This window comes from Mastomys coucha, unplaced genomic scaffold, assembly GCF_008632895.1.
Source record: "Mastomys coucha isolate ucsf_1 unplaced genomic scaffold, UCSF_Mcou_1 pScaffold22, whole genome shotgun sequence".
In the NCBI taxonomy this organism is placed as follows: Eukaryota; Metazoa; Chordata; class Mammalia; order Rodentia; family Muridae; genus Mastomys; species Mastomys coucha.
This window is the reverse complement of record NW_022196905.1, coordinates 109,115,442-109,133,180: the sequence shown is the minus strand read 5'-3', so window position 1 is coordinate 109,133,180 and position 17,739 is coordinate 109,115,442. Positions and strand designations below refer to the sequence as shown.

At 48.1% G+C, this 17,739-nt stretch overlaps 1 protein-coding gene and 1 long non-coding RNA gene across 15 annotated transcripts in view; one reads left to right on the top strand and one right to left on the bottom strand.

The window, feature by feature from the left end:
* The window catches only part of LOC116068263, a 14,290-nt gene extending 3,412 nt beyond the window's left edge, over positions 1-10,878 (top strand). The window contains exons 2-3 of one of the 3 annotated variants that reach the window (XR_004109516.1): positions 2,393-2,572; positions 10,657-10,878. This is a non-coding gene — a long non-coding RNA (uncharacterized LOC116068263). Of the gene's footprint in view, positions 1-2,392; positions 2,573-3,013; positions 3,381-10,656 lie in introns of those variants that run through there. The other 2 variants (XR_004109515.1, XR_004109514.1) reach the window with 2 other exon arrangements.
* The window catches only part of Cit (citron rho-interacting serine/threonine kinase), a 172,179-nt gene extending 154,668 nt beyond the window's left edge, over positions 1-17,511 (bottom strand). For 11 of the 12 annotated variants that reach the window (XM_031337593.1, XM_031337594.1, XM_031337597.1 and 8 more), the window contains exons 1-4: positions 17,393-17,511; positions 16,272-16,391; positions 11,042-11,183; positions 3,044-3,219 (exon numbers count right to left, since the gene is read on the bottom strand). In XM_031337593.1, the coding sequence (XP_031193453.1) occupies positions 3,044-3,219; positions 11,042-11,183; positions 16,272-16,367 (414 nt within the window). In that variant the 5' untranslated portion in view covers positions 16,368-16,391; positions 17,393-17,511. Of the gene's footprint in view, positions 1-3,043; positions 3,220-11,041; positions 11,184-16,271; positions 16,392-17,392 lie in introns of those variants that run through there. The other variant, XM_031337604.1, reaches the window with a different exon arrangement.
* Between the last annotated feature and the right edge of the window lie 228 nt (positions 17,512-17,739).

Here is a 17,739-nt window from a genome sequence, read left to right as displayed (position 1 = left end):
CAATCAGGGCGAGGAGAGCAGCAAGCAAGTGTGGCAGCCAGCCAGGCTGGGCTACCAGGGGACCGTGCAGTGGGACCTGAGTTGGCATCCTAGCCCAATAAATATAATATACTGAATAAATAAGTAAATATAAGAAAGGCTGGGCACAGCCAGGTGCTCCAAACCCCAACGCCATAAGAGGGAGACATCAGGATGACTGAGTGCCAGTCTAGCTCCAGGGTCACACAGACCCTGACACAAGGGATGGTGGTGGGACATGACAGAGCACAACATTATTCTCCTCTGACCTCTGCAAAAGCCTTTTTCCTTAGTGCTGGCCCGTGTGCCACCACGCCCAGTTTATGCAGTTGGTGCTGGGGACTAAACCAAGGACTTCATGCAGGATACACAAGCATTGTGGCCTCTATGCTACATCCCTAGCTCTGAAATATCTGTAAGTAGCTAGTCCATGTAGTCCCGAAAGTCACCCTGGAGACCCCAGAGCTAATTCTAAGTTGCTTAGCAAACATGCTACAGGGCTGATCATTTTTGCTGACACACGGAAGGTGGTCAGCTTGGGGAGCTGGATCTGAACAGGTCCAGGCCTGACTAGCTCACGGTTGACCCCGCCTGACCCCGCCTGACCCCTGAAGGCTCCTTTATAGTAGCAGGTCTCTGAGGACTGGACTGTTTCTGGCTGTCCCAGCACTCCGGTCTCTCCCGTGTGACAAGGACACCACTTCTTCATGCCCTCTCTGGCAACTCCTTCAGTTTTCCCATGCTGCCCTTCTCTCTTCATATCCTTAAATTCCAAATCCTCATGGTGACTCTTTTAGGGGGCCTGCCTTTCTTTACTATATTGACTGTCTCCATCAATGGCATAGTTACCACAATAGCTAGTTTTATTAGCTTCTACGTGAATGGGAGTTTTAAAGACCCAGGCCCGCACCTCAGCACCATGGTCACTTGAAGTCTTTTCCCTGAAGGAAAGTGCATCTGTTTAGCTCTCGGTTGCCTGCCCGAATATGACCGTTGATTGGCTTCATCTTACATGCACAAGTTCCTGACCAAACACAAGCACTGCACAATTGGGCTAGCCTTGTGCCCAAGGACCCAGAATCATGCCGAGCATGAGCCTGCTCAGTGATAGAGTGTGGATGACGGATAGCCCTTCCCTGGGTGGGAAAGCTAAGTGAGCACATCCCACCCCAGCCCCCTAATCCCAGGAAGTGTCTTGTCATTTCCCCTCCCTGCAACACTGCTCACTCTTCATTCTGAAACACAGAAGCCATGTTGCGCTTGAACTCTGACACCCTCTATAGCAGTTTCTGTCTCAAAAGACAGAAACCAACAAAAAAAGGGGGGGGAGGGTCCTTAAGTTTTGTTTAGGAGCATTATGATTTGGATCTGAATGTCTCCCAAAAGCTAGTGTACCAAAATCTCGGTTCCTGATATGGTGACATGCAGAGATGGGGGCCTTAGGGAAATGATTGGCTCATGGAGACTGGGACATCATCAATGGGTGACTCCAGTCATGGATTAATAACATATGGGCTACTGGGAAATGTAGGGCTATAGGGGGTGGGCACAGTTGGACAAAGTAGGCTATTGATGGGCATGCCCTGTCTGGTCCCAGGGCCAGTCCCCTCACCTTCTTCCTCCCCACCCCTTATCTCTTCTCCATGACCACAGGCCCTCTACCATGGCATTGCCTCACCGCAGGCCTGAAGTTGGGAAGGCAGCTGCCCGTGGAGTAAAAACTCTGACACCGTTAGCCAAAGCAAAGCAACTTCCCCTCTAAGTTAGTTTCTCTCAGGACCTTTGTCACTGCTGGAACTGGTTGACACCAGTTGAGGGTGGGTGGGGGGGAATACCCTCTTAAGGCCACTGAGTCCTATGGTAAAAATGGCTGATGTGGTACATGTTACATCATGTAGTTTATTTAACACGATGAAAAACTACAGTTGTTAAAATTTCCCCTCAACTGCCCGCCCAAATGCCTTCATTTCTCAGTTAGCCAAACTCCTGACTCTCCCCTCTCCCTCTCCGCCCCCCCCGCATCCCTCCCCACACACAGACACACACACACACACACACACACACACACACACACCTGAACAGAACCTCAGACCTCACAGCCCCCAGGATGTGACCCCAGCCACACGTCTACCTGGCAGCTCCCATCGCTTCCATGCCCAGCCTCCATTCCCTCTCCTCCTAAGGACTTTCCTGATTGCCCTTGGCTCACCCATGACATCGGCCTTCATCACTGCTAATGAATCTGCTAATCCTCTCCCCCTATGTGGTGCTTAACGGTAAGCACCTGCTTTGTAGGTCTGCAGTTTCTCTCCACCTCTGGGGGCTGCGGTTCAACCCTGCAAGAATAGCCATGGGACTTCAATTCCTTTTGCAGGCTTCCCACGGAGCTGGGCACGTTATCGGACTACTCGTGATGTGCACTAGAATGCTTGTAGCTAACGAATTACTCTCTGAACTCCAAGGCTGACGGCTGTCTCTTGAAAACACAGCCAATGAATCAATATGTCTGGAGAGAGCAGCCTGTCTTCAAAGGAAGAAAAATTCAGCTAAAAAGGTAACTTCATACCCTGTTCTCAGGCAGGCGACTCACAAGCCAGGGAACACAGTTTTACTTTGACTTCTGCAAAGGCCTGCTGTAAAATTAAATGCAGATGCCCACAATAGGAACACTTAAGCATCCACAGGTGTGGCTACTGCCCAATTTACCCCATCATGAGGCATGTCCCTAAGACCCAAGCTTACAGTCTTAAGAGGTCACGTTAGTTATCAGTTTTAATTTAAAAGCCCAATGTGGCTCTAAAATAAAATGCAGCTGCAGAGTCATGACAAAGGAATCGATGGAAATTTCTAAGGCTTTGGAATTCATCAATGAGAGTTTGAGGAGAGGTAAGCACTAGAGAGGCCTTGTTTTCTCATGCACTCAAAATTAACAACTCACTGGGTCCTAGACATCGAATTAGCAGGTTATTGTCCCTATGATGGACATTTGGTACAGAGGCCAGACCTGAGATTCGAGCCCTCCTACCTGCTCCTGGGCCAGCAAAGCCTTCTTCTTCATGATTTTCATGGCATAGACGTCCCCGGTTGCCTTTTCTCTAACCACCTGAACTTCAGCGAAGTGACCACAGCCCACGAGACTTCGAACTTCGAAGTCTCTCACTGACGGCTGGAGCTCCCGTAACTCAGCTACAGTGTCAGAATCTGTGGAAGATGGAAGAGTCACACCCAGATGAAAAGAAACACTTCGGATGCACACATCTTGCAAAGGAGGAAAAAAGAGAAAGAGAAATGTGTTCTGTCTTCCATCCCCTTCAGAAGACGTTTAGTCACTCCTCATCTATCATGAACAATTATAAAATCAGCACCAAAGTGTTTTTTATCTGTTAAAATTAAGGGCTCCAGAAATTCCAAAGTGCGGTTTCCATGGTAGCTAGAATTCAAGTCCTGTAGACTTAGAAAATAGGAAGGCAGAACACAGCTATGCTTTCTTCCTCCTCTGAGGGCTGCAGGGCCATGCTGGGGTCAAACAAGCTGGGCAGCATTCCTAAGGGCGTTACAATGTAATAGAAGCGACATGACCTCCGTCCTTTATCAGCTTTGGAGCTGATGCTGGAGCATCCCATCCTAGCTAGCTGTGCTCTGCCTCCCTTTGTGCACTGCCCCTTACAGCATTTCAGAGGATTCCTCTCCTGGCCTTAGTCTGTGGCAGTGCTCGAGAAGAATTAGCCCCAAGGCCCAAACAGAGAGAGCCCTGACATCTGCTCAGAAGGACTGACAGGTAGATTTTTTTTTTTTTTTTTTTTTTTTTTTTTTTTTGGTTTTTTTGGTTTTTTGAGACAGGGTTTCTCTGTGTAGCCCTGACTGTCCTGGAACTCACTCTGTAGACCAGGCTGGCCTCGAACTCAGAAATCCGCCTGCCTCTGCCTCCCAAGGTGACCCTCACTCTCTCAACATGATCTTATTCCTTTCCCTAGTCCAGTTGCTCAGGCTGAGATCAGCATAGAGAGTTTGGGGCTGAGCAGGTGATACTGTAGGATCTCACACCCTGAGACATCTCTAAATGACCAGAGACCCTAGTGACATGTAAGAACAAAAGGAACAGCAGTGATGGCCTAAAAATGGAATCCTGAGACTTAATGAAGGAGCCACATCAGAAGTCGGGGTTGCAGTCAAAGGAAGGCAAGAAAGACCTATAGTCCAAATTATCTTAGGCTCAGGGTGCAGCTCAGTAGCAGAGCATGTACTCAGCATGCTGGAGGTCCTAGGTTCAAATCCCAGCAGAGAACCAAAAAAAAACAGAATCCCATTCACACTGAAAGCTAAAAGACTAGGCCGGGCCTAGGGAGATGGTTCAGAGAATTAGAACATTTGATCTACAAATGAGGGTCTGCATTCAAATTCCAGCACCTACATAAAAGGCCAGGATGGTAGTGCATGCCTATACCCCATGACCCCAGTCTTCTGACCCCTAGTCTCATGGTGGCCAATCACACCAAGTTCCCTGGATCCCCTGGGGACCAGCTTACAGTGGTGTGTGGACCTACATGCATTCATTGTGAGCACTGTTTTACAAGTGGATGTAGGATCATGGAGACAGCTCAGTGGGTAAAACCACATGATGTTCTGACCTACAAGGGGCACCACCATGCTGAGCCCAGTCTGCCCTCTGTCTCCATTCCTTTCTGGGCTTCCCTTCCTGCCAAGTGTTTGAGCACTGAATTACAATTAGCCAAATGCACTGGCTTGCAGATTTCTCAGTTGAACCTGACTTTGTCTTGGCTGTACACAGGCCAATCTCTCTTCATCTTCTTTCAGGCCTTGGGCTCCAAAACTGCTTACGATGTTGCTCAACTCAGTAACTCCAGGCCCATCACTGGGGACAATCAGGCATCTAAATCACACGCGTTAGACAAATTGCTTTGTGGGCGAAAACCATGACACCTTCAGAACTGCAGGAAAGCATTCCAAATCTCTAGCTTTTCCCCCAAAGGCTTTTTGCATTATTAAGGTGAACAGGTGAGATGTTAAAATCAAGGCCCTGGCTATTTTAAAAGAGAAACGGGGTGGGGAGCCCTTCACAACATCTCCGCACACCAGCCACTTCTGTGACCTCAAAACCATATGGAGGCACCATCTTTGTGAATAGTTGGTTGGTGCTTATGGGTACCATTGTGTACCGAATACTGAGGCAGACCCAACAACACAGAGCTTCATTTCTCAGATGATTGAACCTGTGGGTGCGAGGGTGTCCAGAGCTAACCAGGTAGAATCAATTGACAGCTTCCTTCCCTGAAATTCAGTCCAGCCATTCAAAGACTAGGAATCCATCCTTCACAGAACATGAGCTGAGACAAGGTGCATATGAAGAGGCTCACAAAGAGAATTGAAAAGGGAAAGACGCAGAAGCAACTTGACTTCCCCTAATCCTCCATGAGCGCCAATGTGGAAACAATCTAAAGGTCAACCCACAGAAAGGCCCTGTTTCAAAAAAAAAAATCATTTATTTCATGTGTGTGTTTTGTCTGCGTGTATTCATATGTATCATGTGCATGCAGTACCCTTGGAGGCCAGAGGATGATGGTGGATCACCTCAAACCGGAAGCTACATGTGGTTGTGAGTCTCTATGTGGATGCTGGGAACTGAACTCGGGTCCTCGTAACTGCTGAGCCATCTCACGAGCCCAACACCTGCTTACATTTATTGTGTAACAGTTAGATCGGGCATTTCATTGAGCATTTATCATTTCTTTGTCTTATCCACGGTCAAAATCCTATCAGGGTAGCCTCCTGACTTTAAGACGTGTCTGAGGCTGCTGCAGGCGGGGCCTGGCACACTCTCTTCTGCCTACCTAAATGAGTCGTCCTACACTGAGATGACAGACAAGATACAGGACAGGATAGCACACACATTAAACAGTCGGGTAGTCACTTAGTGTCACCGTTGGGCGGTAAGCATATAACTGTGGGCAGGATGCCCTCGTGGGGCCCACAGCACAGTAGGTTGTAAATCTGTCTGGAACTCATGGCCACACATTACTAAATGCTTACTAAATGGTGACAGGCATAGCACCGTGTAGCTCCTGTTGGACCTCCATCACATCAACATCTGTTGTCTCTAAACACTGAGGTATAGCACCCAGCTGCAGCCTTGTGTGGACTGACTGAAGCTTCCTTGTGTCTGCTGTATATCAGGTACCTGACAAGCATCTCCTCCATGAGTGCCATGCTAGGTTCACAGAGAAAGTGTTGACAGGTTAACCTGAGCTCAACCCTGTGCAGTGCGCATACAGACACCCCAACATACATGTACACATCAAATCCTTTAAAAACTAAATAAACAAAATACATGGCAAACATGTCACATGCTTTATGTTAAAAAAAAAAAAAACAAGTGTGTTTTGGTCTAGTTTGATTTTTTTTTTAAGACATGTACCACCATACCCAGAAAAATAACTCTTTAATAAATAAATAAATTATGAATAATTAGATAAATAAGCAGGTATTAAAACACCACAGTATTTCTCAGATATATATACAAATATAGGTGTCACTTAAAATTTAAGGAATTATATAAATTATATAAACATATAAATTACATGAGCATACATTTTATATAAGAGGGCACCAGGTCCCCTTAATTGGAGTTACAGAAGTTGTAAGCTGTCATGAGGATGCTGGGAACTAAACCCAGGTCCTCTATAACAGAAGCAAATGCTCCTAACTGTTGAACCACCTCTTCAGCCCCTATTCAGAGAGAATACTTCCTAAAGAATTCATAGGCACGTTGTAGTGCATGTCTATAATCCTAGCACCTGGGAAACAAGAGGCAGGTGGATCTCAGTGAATTCAAAGGCCATTCTTATCTAAACAGTGAGTTCCAGGACAACCAGGACTAGATAATAAAACCTCATTTCAAAGAAAGACAGAAATAGCAGCTAAAACAGTAACTGGCCTATGCACCTGGGTTTGTATATGAATCCTATGATGGCCACACAAGCACAAAATCATCTAATGGCACAACCAGAGCACGTGCACATGGTTAATCAATGCAGTACTGCAATTGGTGAAGATAATTATCACTCCCCCAGTGCCCAGATGCGCATCGCCTGCCCCCACAGGCTCAAGGACAGGGCTATGTTTGTGAGTGACACCACTTCAAACAGTCATCCTTGTCCATTTCCTCTGGCAGCTCAGAGGAAACTTCCACTCCTACAAACGTGGGCAGTAGCAGCCGATGGACCCTTCTCCACGAGGAAAAGCAAAGCTTACATTCCAAAACAGAAACTCAAAGCAGGTCAGGGTGGAGGTGGAATTGGAAGTGGAGATCGCAACATTGCAATTGCTGGATTTCAATCATGAGCTCTTCAGGGTCCTCTCCAGGAAGCCTCTTGAAAAAGTATGAACGAGCTCCTGGAAGAGCTCCACTCCACAGACACAGGACCTGATTACACACCGCTCCCTATGACTGACGGCTCTGAAGCATCCTTGGGGTCTCAAACCTGACTGACTAAGGGACTGGAGAGTGGTCCTCCAAGTTCCATCCCTCCCACTGCCTACTTGATAATTTACATATTCAAAAGATGGAGGAATATTTAAACTCATGCAGGATGTTAAGTAAATACCTCAAGGACATAATGTATTGATTAATCGTGGGTGATGCTTGTGGGTAACAAGTATTGTCTATTGACAAGCCTGGTTGTCCTGGGAACTTTTCTGTTGCTGTGATAAAATACTCTTGAAGCAACTAAGGGAGGGTGGGCTTATGTTGGCTCACAGGCCCAGGGTATAGTCCATCAGGGTAGGACAGTCAAGACAGCAGGAAGCCCCCAGCAGGAAGCCCCCAGCAGCTGGCCGCAGGGGACCCACACTGAAGAAGCAGGGAGCAGTAAATGTACTCATTTTCTCCTTTTTATATTGGTCTAGGATCCTAGCCCAGGAAGTGATGCAACCATAGTAGGCGGGTCTCCCTACAGGAAAGGGTACAATTACAGTGGGCGGGTCTCCCTACAGGAAAGGGTATGATCACAGTGGGCGGGTCTCCCTGCAGGATGTGATGTAGTCACAGTGAGTCTCCCTTTCTTAATTAACTCAATGAGGATAATCCTTCATCATCATTCTGGACACTGTTAGCTATATATGTCTTCTTTTCATAGATGAGGAAACTGAGAGCAAACAAGGTACAAATAAGCAGTGAAGCCCTTGCTAATGGTTTGGATGTGAAATCCACGGGCTCCTGTACTTGAACCTTTGGTCCCCAGCTGGTGGCACTGTTTGGGCTGGCTATGAAACGTTCAGGAAGTGAAGACAAGGATGGGGGTGTCTATAGGGTGAGCTTTGAGGTTCATTGCCTTCTCCTGCCCAAGCTCTTGGCTTCCTGGTCAGCAATGGGCTATCACATGCCCCTGCCACTGCCCTTCTCTGCCATGAGCCAAAATCCCTCTTCTCTCAGTCTGCTGCTATGAGCTGTTCTGTCAAAAACGGGCACATCAGTTCGGGTTACTCAGCACCCCTGGGGCCTGTGAGCAACCATTGCTTAGTCCACTCTAGGATAAGTCCGACTCCTTTGTAGATTCAGAGAAGGCTGATCTGAGAGCAGAACCAATCAGAATCGGGGGCTTTGTAAAAGTAACCACCTAGCACTGGCCTGAGTGAAACAACCACTTAATCCCTGCACTCCGCAGGCAGAGGCAGGCCAAGGTCAGCATAGTCTACTTAGTGAGTTCCAGGCCAGCCAGGGCTACACAGTGAAATCCTATCTGGAAAAAGCAGACACATCTAAGTTAACACATCTAACTGGGCAGGAGGTGGTATCCAGTCTCTGAAACTAGTTTCCAGTAAACGTTACGCTTGGGATTCATGTCTTGTGCAGATTCTTCCCTAGCAGAATGCAGAGGCCCATGTGCTAAAGGTGGAGCCCTAGCGAGGTACTACTGAGGCAGTGAACCTCCCAGTAAGAAAGTTTCTGTGGTGCTTCCCTTGACTGTATCTTCCCAACCCCTGGTGGATGGAGATCACAGAGCAGCACAAGCCTACCTCAATAAAACAGCCATCAAAGCAGCTCCCACTCAGCACTCTTGGACCCTCACCCAGGGCCACTGAGGAGGGACAATGTACAATGGCTTCTGAGCTCACACAGCTCAGGTGGGAAACAGTTTAGGCTGTGGGGGGTGTCATGTGATCTCTGTTCCAAGTATTCTAATGCATGACCAAAACTTATGGGTGTGGCTGGTCCCACATAGAAGTTTACAGTTTCCTGGCCCCTCACATAGAGGAACCACAGAGAGTGCAAGACCCTGATCTCCATGAAAGAGATGTAGAATGACAGACTGAAAATCGCAATGGAGCTCAGCTTTCTGGCCAGAGCTACAGATGCTGAGCAAACCCACTAAAGCATTCCAGCCTAAGAGAGCCTGGAGCCTGCAATCTTAGCCAATGTGTCATCCAGCTGAATGCAACTAAACCACAGACTCATGAAAAAGGGATACAAAACTATTGTTTTCAGCCTCGACAGTTTGGAGTGCTTGGTTAGATGGTCATCTTAGAAGAGACAGTTTCTCAAATCTGACAAGACTGACTGTATAGTCCTGTGCACTTTGGATGCTTGGCAGGAGGACCCCAGCTCACCCAGTAACGCCCTCCCATGCCCCTAGCCGTGACAATCCAAAAGGCCTTTCAGTGTTTCTCCAAGAGATGCTGGAGTGGAACACCCATTGGCTGAAAACAGTAGCAGAAAATACTAGATGTGGCACCAGCATCCAACTACCCCACCACATTGGAGTCAAGCAAAAATCAGGAATACTAAGTTGGCAGTCAAAGTCAGCAGACCTGTGATGTTCACAGGCCCTAGGTCACTTTGCTGTCACCAGTTGCTTCTCCATTTAAGAAAAACTAAGAGTTACATCTTACGACATCAGTAGCATAAATGAAACAAATCAGTGGGATAGGGATGTAGTTCTTTGGCAATGCTTACCATGAAGGAGGTGGAGAAAGGAGGAGAGAGAGGAGGAGGAGAGGAAGGAGAAGGGGGAGAAGAGGAGGAGGAGAGGAAGGAGTGAAAGGAGAAGAGGGAGGAAGAGGAGGAGAAGGAAAAGGAAGAGGAAAGGGAGGAGGAGGGAGGAGATAGAGAAGGAAAAGGAGGAGAGGGAAGAAGAGAGGGAGGAGGTGGAGGAGGAGACACCATATACAGAATCTATTATCATGATTCTAAAATTAAGCAACTGAAACAAAGTATCCTGTTGAATTTAAACACAGTAACAACTAAGCACTGAGCCTGCTCTGCCTGCAGAATGGGTTTTCTCAGAGTCTAAGGACAGAGTCAGTGGACAGCAACCCCATCATTTAGGGCCCTGGAACCAGCCACGCCTGAAGCATCCTGGGATTTGTCTCAGGAGTTGACCTGTTTCTTTACTTGACTGATTTCTTTTTGTTTGTTTGTTTGTTTTATTTTGTTTTCCGAGACTGGGTTTCTCTGTGTAGCCCTGGCTGTCCTGGAACTCATTCTGTAGACCAGGCTGGCCTCAAACTCAGAAGAAATCTGCCTGCCTCTGCCTCCCAAGTGCTGGGTTTTTTTGTTGTTGTTGTTGTTTTGTTTTTTGTTTTTTGTTTTTTTTTTTTGAGACTGATTTCTGTCACTTACAGTGAGAAGCCTCACTTATTTCTGGTCTCCAGACTACAACTGTACAGTCTGTACTCCTGGGTCCGTCTTGTGCAGACCATGGTTTTCTGGAACTACAGCCAACGTCTTTGCCTCCAGCATCCTGTCTTCCTCTACAGCAGCGGTTCCCAACCTTCCTATCACTGTGGCCCTTTAACACAGTTCCTCATGTTGTGGTGACCCCCGACCATAAAATCATTTTGTTGCTACTTCATGACTGTAATCTCGACACTGTTATGAACCGTAATGTAAATATCTGATGAGATATTTGAGAAAGGGCCGTCCCACCCCCAAAGGGGTAGAGACTCACAGGTTGAGAACAGCTGCTCCCTAGGGAGAGCTGCAGAGAACAAGTGGCCCCAGACTTACACTTCCGGACAAAGCTGCTCACATGCTTCATCTTCATCAGGGCAGGCTGGCTGCACTCTTCAAAGAGAACGAAGAGGGCATCTAGCATCCCTTCCCGGGAAAGAGCAGACATCTGCTGTTGAGTCATGAGGGGCGGTTTCCCCTAAAAATGGCAAACAGCAGATGGGGATTCTGTCAATAATGAAAAGCTTTAATCAATAACATCCACACAGAGTAAATCACAACCGACCGACTCAATTTAACTGCTTACGGCATACTGGCACCTGTCCTGGGGCTGTTAAGTGATTATCTGCGTGGCTTCATTGCTGGTGATAATTCACCAGAATCTGGAGGAATAAAAATCACTCCAACAGCACTGTCCCTGTAAACAGGTCATTCCTTCGGTAAGCCTGAGCTTCGTGGGAACGTTTGGAGCTGTGGACCCTACAAGTTCAGAGATGGTACCCTATCTCGTCCATAGGAAACTGTAACTGACATTCCTTCTCTGTGTGGCTGGAGGATGGCTGATACAACTCCAGCCTCTCTAATTCATCTCATGTAGTTGGAATGGATGCCTACAGTGAAGCTGAATTTATTCATGATCTGAAGGATCAGTTACAGATTGGCAGAATGTGTCTAGCCCACAAACATGTTTTGTTTGGCTCGAAGTATTTAAAATAATTTGAATTATCTGCCAATATTTTTAAATCAGTAGATTTTATACACACACACACACACACCAGAATGTCTCTCTTTTCCTGAAACCTTAGCGAATCTGGCAATATTGCCCTCTGTTCACCTAGATCATGACATAACTGGAGCTGAGGTCCCCCCCTTGGCAAGTGCCAAAGGTCACTGCAGATTTGACTTCCTGTCTTCTGTCTGGCCAGCTTGATCCACTTATGCCCACTGTCTGGCCTCTTAAGACCCAAGTTGGGGCTGACGAGATGGCTCAGCGGGTAAGAGCACTCATTGCTCTTCCGAAGGTCTTGAGTTCAAATCCCAGCAACCACATGATGGTTCACAACCATCTGTAATGAGATCTGACACCCTCTTCTGGTGTGTCTGAAGACAGCTATGGTGAACTTACATACAATAATAAATCTTAAAAAAAAAAAAAAAGACCCAAGTTGGGAACCCAAGTTTAGAGCAATGACTCCCAAGTGAGACCATAGACTGCAGGCAAAATATCTGTTAAAAAAAAAAAAACAGCTACAGGAGGGAGGCACAGAAAGTAGATTTTTATGACTTCAGGGGCTGGGGAAAAGTGCCTATCACACAAGAAGGACCTAGCCAGGCAGTGGTGGCGCAGGCCTTCAATCCCAGCACTTGGGAGGCAGAGGCAAGTGGATTTCTGAGTTCGAGGCCAACCTGGTCTACAGAGTGAATTGCAGGACAGCCAGGGCTACACAGAGAAACCTTGTCTTGGAAAAAAAAAAGAATAAGGACCTAAGTTTGGATCTTCAAACGCTCAGTGGCAAGTGCCCATCTCCCCACCCCAACCCCCGACACGGGGGGGGGGGGGGGGGGGGGGGGGGGGGGGGGGGGGGGTGAGGGGGGGGGCGTGGATTCTTGAAGATCATTGCCCAGTTTATCTAGTTGAATTGATGAGCTTCAGTAAGAGATCCTGTCTCAAAAGATTACAGTGGAAATTAACCAAGGAGATACAGCCAGTGTCTACATACACACACACACACACACACACACACACACACACACACACGCGCGCGCGCGCGCGCGCTCGCGCCTGGTAATACACGCCTATAACCCTAGTGCATGGGAGGCTGAGGCAGGGGGATTATGAATTCAAAAGAAACCCAGTGGCAGACTCTTTCTCACTTGCCACGTCTCCCTTCAGTGCCTACAATCTCCAAGCACAGATGCCATCCCTGAGACTCACTTTAAACAGCAGAGAGAAACCCAAATGGGGCTATGCTGAGGCCACATTAAGGGTTTGGCATACTGCAGCAGGTGAGGCCTGCTGCCTGAATAATAAAGAGATCTTCTGAACCAGCCACGCCCACTCATTTACATACTGTTCCAAACAAACTAGGTGCTACAGTGGTGAAGTTGAATAACTGCAACCAATGACCCACAGAATGGAAAATCTTTTATTATTTGTAAAAAAGGAAAAAAGGAAAAAGAGCGCCAGGTAGCCTAGGAAATGTTTAAATAAATAAAAGCATAGACAGGCCACACGGGGGCCACACGGGGGTGGGGCGCAGGGACGCCTCAGCTGATAAAAACACTTGCCATGAGATGAGCTTGCTGAGAAGCCTGATGGTCTGGGTTTGATGCCTGGGAAACACGTAAGAAGCCAGATGTGGAGGCACATCTGTAATCCTAAGGGAAAATGAGAGGTGGGAGCAGGGAAATCTCCGGAAGTCTGTAGGCCAGCCGGCCAGGAAGATGGCGGCAAAACCAAGAGAGGCCCTGCCTCAAAATACAGTGAGAAGACATCAGACTCCTGAAAGTCGCAACCTGATATCCACACACATACCATGGCATGCCCACACATGCACACATGCCCACACATGCCTGCACCACACCCACAGTCACACAAGCATGTAAGCACACAAAAATAATAATAAATTAAATTTAAATAAACAGGGTGCCTTGGTGAGCAGTCAGCGCCTATATTCTACTGCCCCAGGTGTAATCTCCGCTGACTGTACACCCAGTAGCCCCAGATGAGCCCACAGGGTGGAGCGGTGCCACCTACTGAAATACAACCAACCTGCTGGGCTGGGTTTGTTTGCTTATTTGGGGACAGGGTCTCTGGTCTGTTTTTGGTTTTTTGTAGCCCTGACTGTCCTAGAACTTGCTATATATATATAAACCAGGCTGGCCTTCAGCTCCCAGAGATCCACCTGCCTCTGCCTCCCAAGAGCTGGGATTAATGGTGTGTACTTCCAGGCCTGCTGGGTGATCTGCAGAATCCAGGGAAGAGAAGCCATTGCTCCTTTAAGTCTTGGTAAGAGCTTGTTACACAACACCGGGCAGCATAAAAGAGCAGCTGCATGTGAATCACTAGAGAAACACAAAAGAACAGATTCTCTGGCCCCATTACCAACCTCCTGAATTAAACTCTACTGGGTTGCAGCTTAGAACCGATTTTAACAAATTCCCCGGGAGACTCAGTCAAGCTTGGGAGCTGCCGAGCCCGTCCTTTTTGGTTGCCTCTAACGTTGGAAGATGAGCCTCATTTCCTTCTCTGTTCACCTGAGAGTCAACCCAAGTAGACGAGGGGGTCCCAGAGACTCAGAGCACCCCATAGCACACTTAAGAGCTTCAGGGGACTCAACCTCCAAATGGCCCTGTATTCTTAAAGAGTTTTCAGACTCTCTCCATGGTTCTTAAAAATGTTCTTTCTTTAGGAAATGAAAAGGCCAGAAAGTAATAGCTTTTCTTCCCCCTCTCATTTGTTTCCTACATCCTTGCTTGGCAAAATAAAAAGCTTGGCAAAGCCTTGGCCGCCTGGTGATTTGTGAGGTTTCTGGGACTCTGGAAGTCTGCCAAGCACCGAAACACAAGTGTCCTGAGTAGGAGGGAGACATACCGACTGAGACCCAGTCTAAAGGACACACCTCAGTAGAAAACAAACCAGCCACTGCGTCTGACCCTCAGGGTGGCAGCCTTGCATGGAGCAGCAGCACAGCAGTCTCGGCAGGAGCAGGAGCATGAGGCTGCCTGTCAGGTGTGCCGAGACACTTCACTGTGACCCATTTCCTCATGCACCCATTGCTACCATCTGCATGTGGTTTATGCTCCAGGGGTTCAAGTGCTGCAAGCTTGGACCCCTGTGTCAAAGTTGTGGCGGTTTTAAAAGGTGGGAGTGAGACATTGTAGGAGGTCATCTGGTCTTCAAGAGACAAAGTGTTTTTCTTAACCTCAGGAGCTGAGAGCAGGGTATTGGAAAGGGAGTAGGCCTGGTCTCTTACTTCCTTTCTGGCACATGAGATATCTGCACATTCCCCTGGCCAATGTAGCAACATTGTAACCAGGCCCTGAGCAGAGCCAAGAAGAAGCCATTGGTGTACTTGAGCATGTAGAACTGTGACCTATGGAAACCTCTTTTGTTTATAAAAGCACACACCCTCTGGCATGTTGTTATCGCAATATAAAACCAACTAAGGTCACTCCACATTAAAAAAGGGATGTAATGGAAATGTCCTGGTTTGTTTTCTACCACTGTGATGAACACTATGACCAAAAGCAAGTTGGGCAGGATAGGGTTAATTTCAGCTTACAACTTATAAGAGACCATTAGAGCGGGACACGAACTAGAAAACTGTCTGGAAATACTTGCATGGCATTGGCCCTTATAGAAGGAACTGTTAGGCCCTAAATGAGGACTATAGGCGTGGTATTTAAAGAGCAAGAGAGCCACCAGGTGTGGTGGCTCGCACAAGCCTTTAGCTCCAGGACTTAGGAGGCAGACACAGGTGGAGCTCTGTGATTTGGAGGCCAACCTGGTCTACATACAGAGTGCTAGGACAGCCAGAGTTATGTAATAGAAAGAACTTGTCTGGAAAAGAAAAAAGAAAAAGCAGATATCCCTCATATGAAGTAAGATTATAAATTAGATTATTTTACACCATGGCTAAAGAGATGGCTTGTGGTTAAGAGTACATGTTCGGGGGGCTGGAGAGATGGCTCAGCAGTTAAGAGCACTGACTGCTCTTTCCAAAGGTCCTGAGTTCAAATCTCAGCACCCACACAGTGCCTCACAACCATCCATAATAAGATCTGATGCCCCCTTCTGGTGTGTCTGAAGACAGCTACAGTGTACTTACATATAATAAATAAATCTTTAAAAAAAAAAAAAAAAAGAGTGCATGTTCACTGCTCTACCAGGGGACCACAGTCTGGATCCCAATGTCCACATAGGCAGCTCACAAACACCTGTAACACCAGCTCCCAGGTCCAAAGGATCCAAAGCTAGGTTCTAGCCTCTCTGGGTACCCAGACAGACAGACAGACACATGCACACACAAACACATCCCAGAGACAATTTTGGTTTCTTCCATTGAAAGAAACAAAGTTCAAGAAGTGTGAGAAATGAGGGGATGCCCCAGGGGCACATCCAGCCACACACCTATCAGCACACTGGCACCTGGGTCCAATTCAGGCAGGGCATGTAAAAGAACAAACTGGACTGCCCTAAGACTATCAGTCTCCATCCATAATACAACCAAAGACAGTTACCACAGCAGACACAGGTGTGCATTGCTGGCAGGCAGCTTCTTACCTGGAAGAAGAGATTTAGCCTGGAGGCCCGACTGGCAATGGGTTCAGAGGCACTGGCCTCCGATGGATTCCGCACTCCATACTTGAACTTCAACATCTCTCCACCAACGCTGAAGGAACACTGGGAAAAGTCAAGTGGGTACTGACATTTAAAGCCAAAAGGGCTTGGCAGAGTCGTGTCTCCCTAAAGAGATCAGGAGGAGGAGACCACTTCCAGCTTCCACAGCAGTCAGCAGGCACATGGGGCACAGACACATGAAGGCAAAAATACTCATACACATAAGGAATAGAAATAAATCATTTTTGAAAGAACAGCCATTGGTGGATTAGCAGCCTATAAGCTACGCTAATAAATCTACCACTCTGTTCTCCTAGAGAACCCTGACGAATACAAATATCTGATGCCTCACAGCTAAATAGATGTAACCTGTGAACCAAGGTCTGAAGGCCATGATTAGTGAGCTTTGAAGATTACCCCAGGGGGAAGGAAGGGAGGGGACAGAGGTCAATGGTCCTGAGGAAGGTCGGTCCCCTGACTAACCAGAAAGGCTAGAGAGGGCTACAACAGGGAGGAAGACACAATGAGGAGGCGCTGGGTTAGGCAAGGAATAGAATGAAGACACTGGAACAGCGAGGTTAAGTGAGTAAGTGAAGATCACACAGATAATGGGAAGCGCCACAGGAAAGAATGCAGGTAAGGCTTACAGGGGACAGAGACTGGTCTACAGGGGATTCGGTCCTCTTTAAGAAGCCCAGGGGCCTCCGGTAGCACACCCAGGGACACACACCACCGCCCTAGACTCCAGGCTTCCCCCAGGACACACCAAGGCTGCACCACAGACACAGGGTTGAGCCCACTGCCCCCTCCCCGGGGTTGCACCCGCAGACTATAAGGCTTCACCCACAGTCCCCGGGCTACCCTAGCACATCCCAGGCTGAGGCCGCAGCAGACCCTCAGGTCCCCCTGAGGGGAGACTGAGGCCCTGGGTGGGAAAGTGGGCATCGGTATGGACCCGGCCGACCGGGGAGACCCGGGAAAAGGGACTACCCTCCCGAGCCTCTCCAACCCCCCAACACCTCCACACACAACCCGGACTCAGACTCAGCAGACCCCCAGCTTACACTTGCTCGCTGCGCTCCGCCCTGAGTCTCCCGCCCCAGCGTTTGAAGGAAACGACGTGGGCAGGTCCCGGCCGTGCCTCAACCAATCAGCGCTCGCCATCCTCTGATGGACAGCGGGGGTCTCCTCCAGGACCCACCCAGATCTTGGAGGGCTAGAGGAAGTGAAATGACAAAGCCAATCACATTGTTTCTTCCTTTGACTAGCGACCAATAGGAAGAGGGCAAGGGCGTTCGGGCGGGGCTGGGCTGGGCAGTTTGAAATTGGCGGTTCGCAGGATGCTGTGTGTAGAGATGGGGGCTCCTGCGGAGTCTGGGGCGCTGTCCATCGCTGTCCGAGCTCCTGCGGG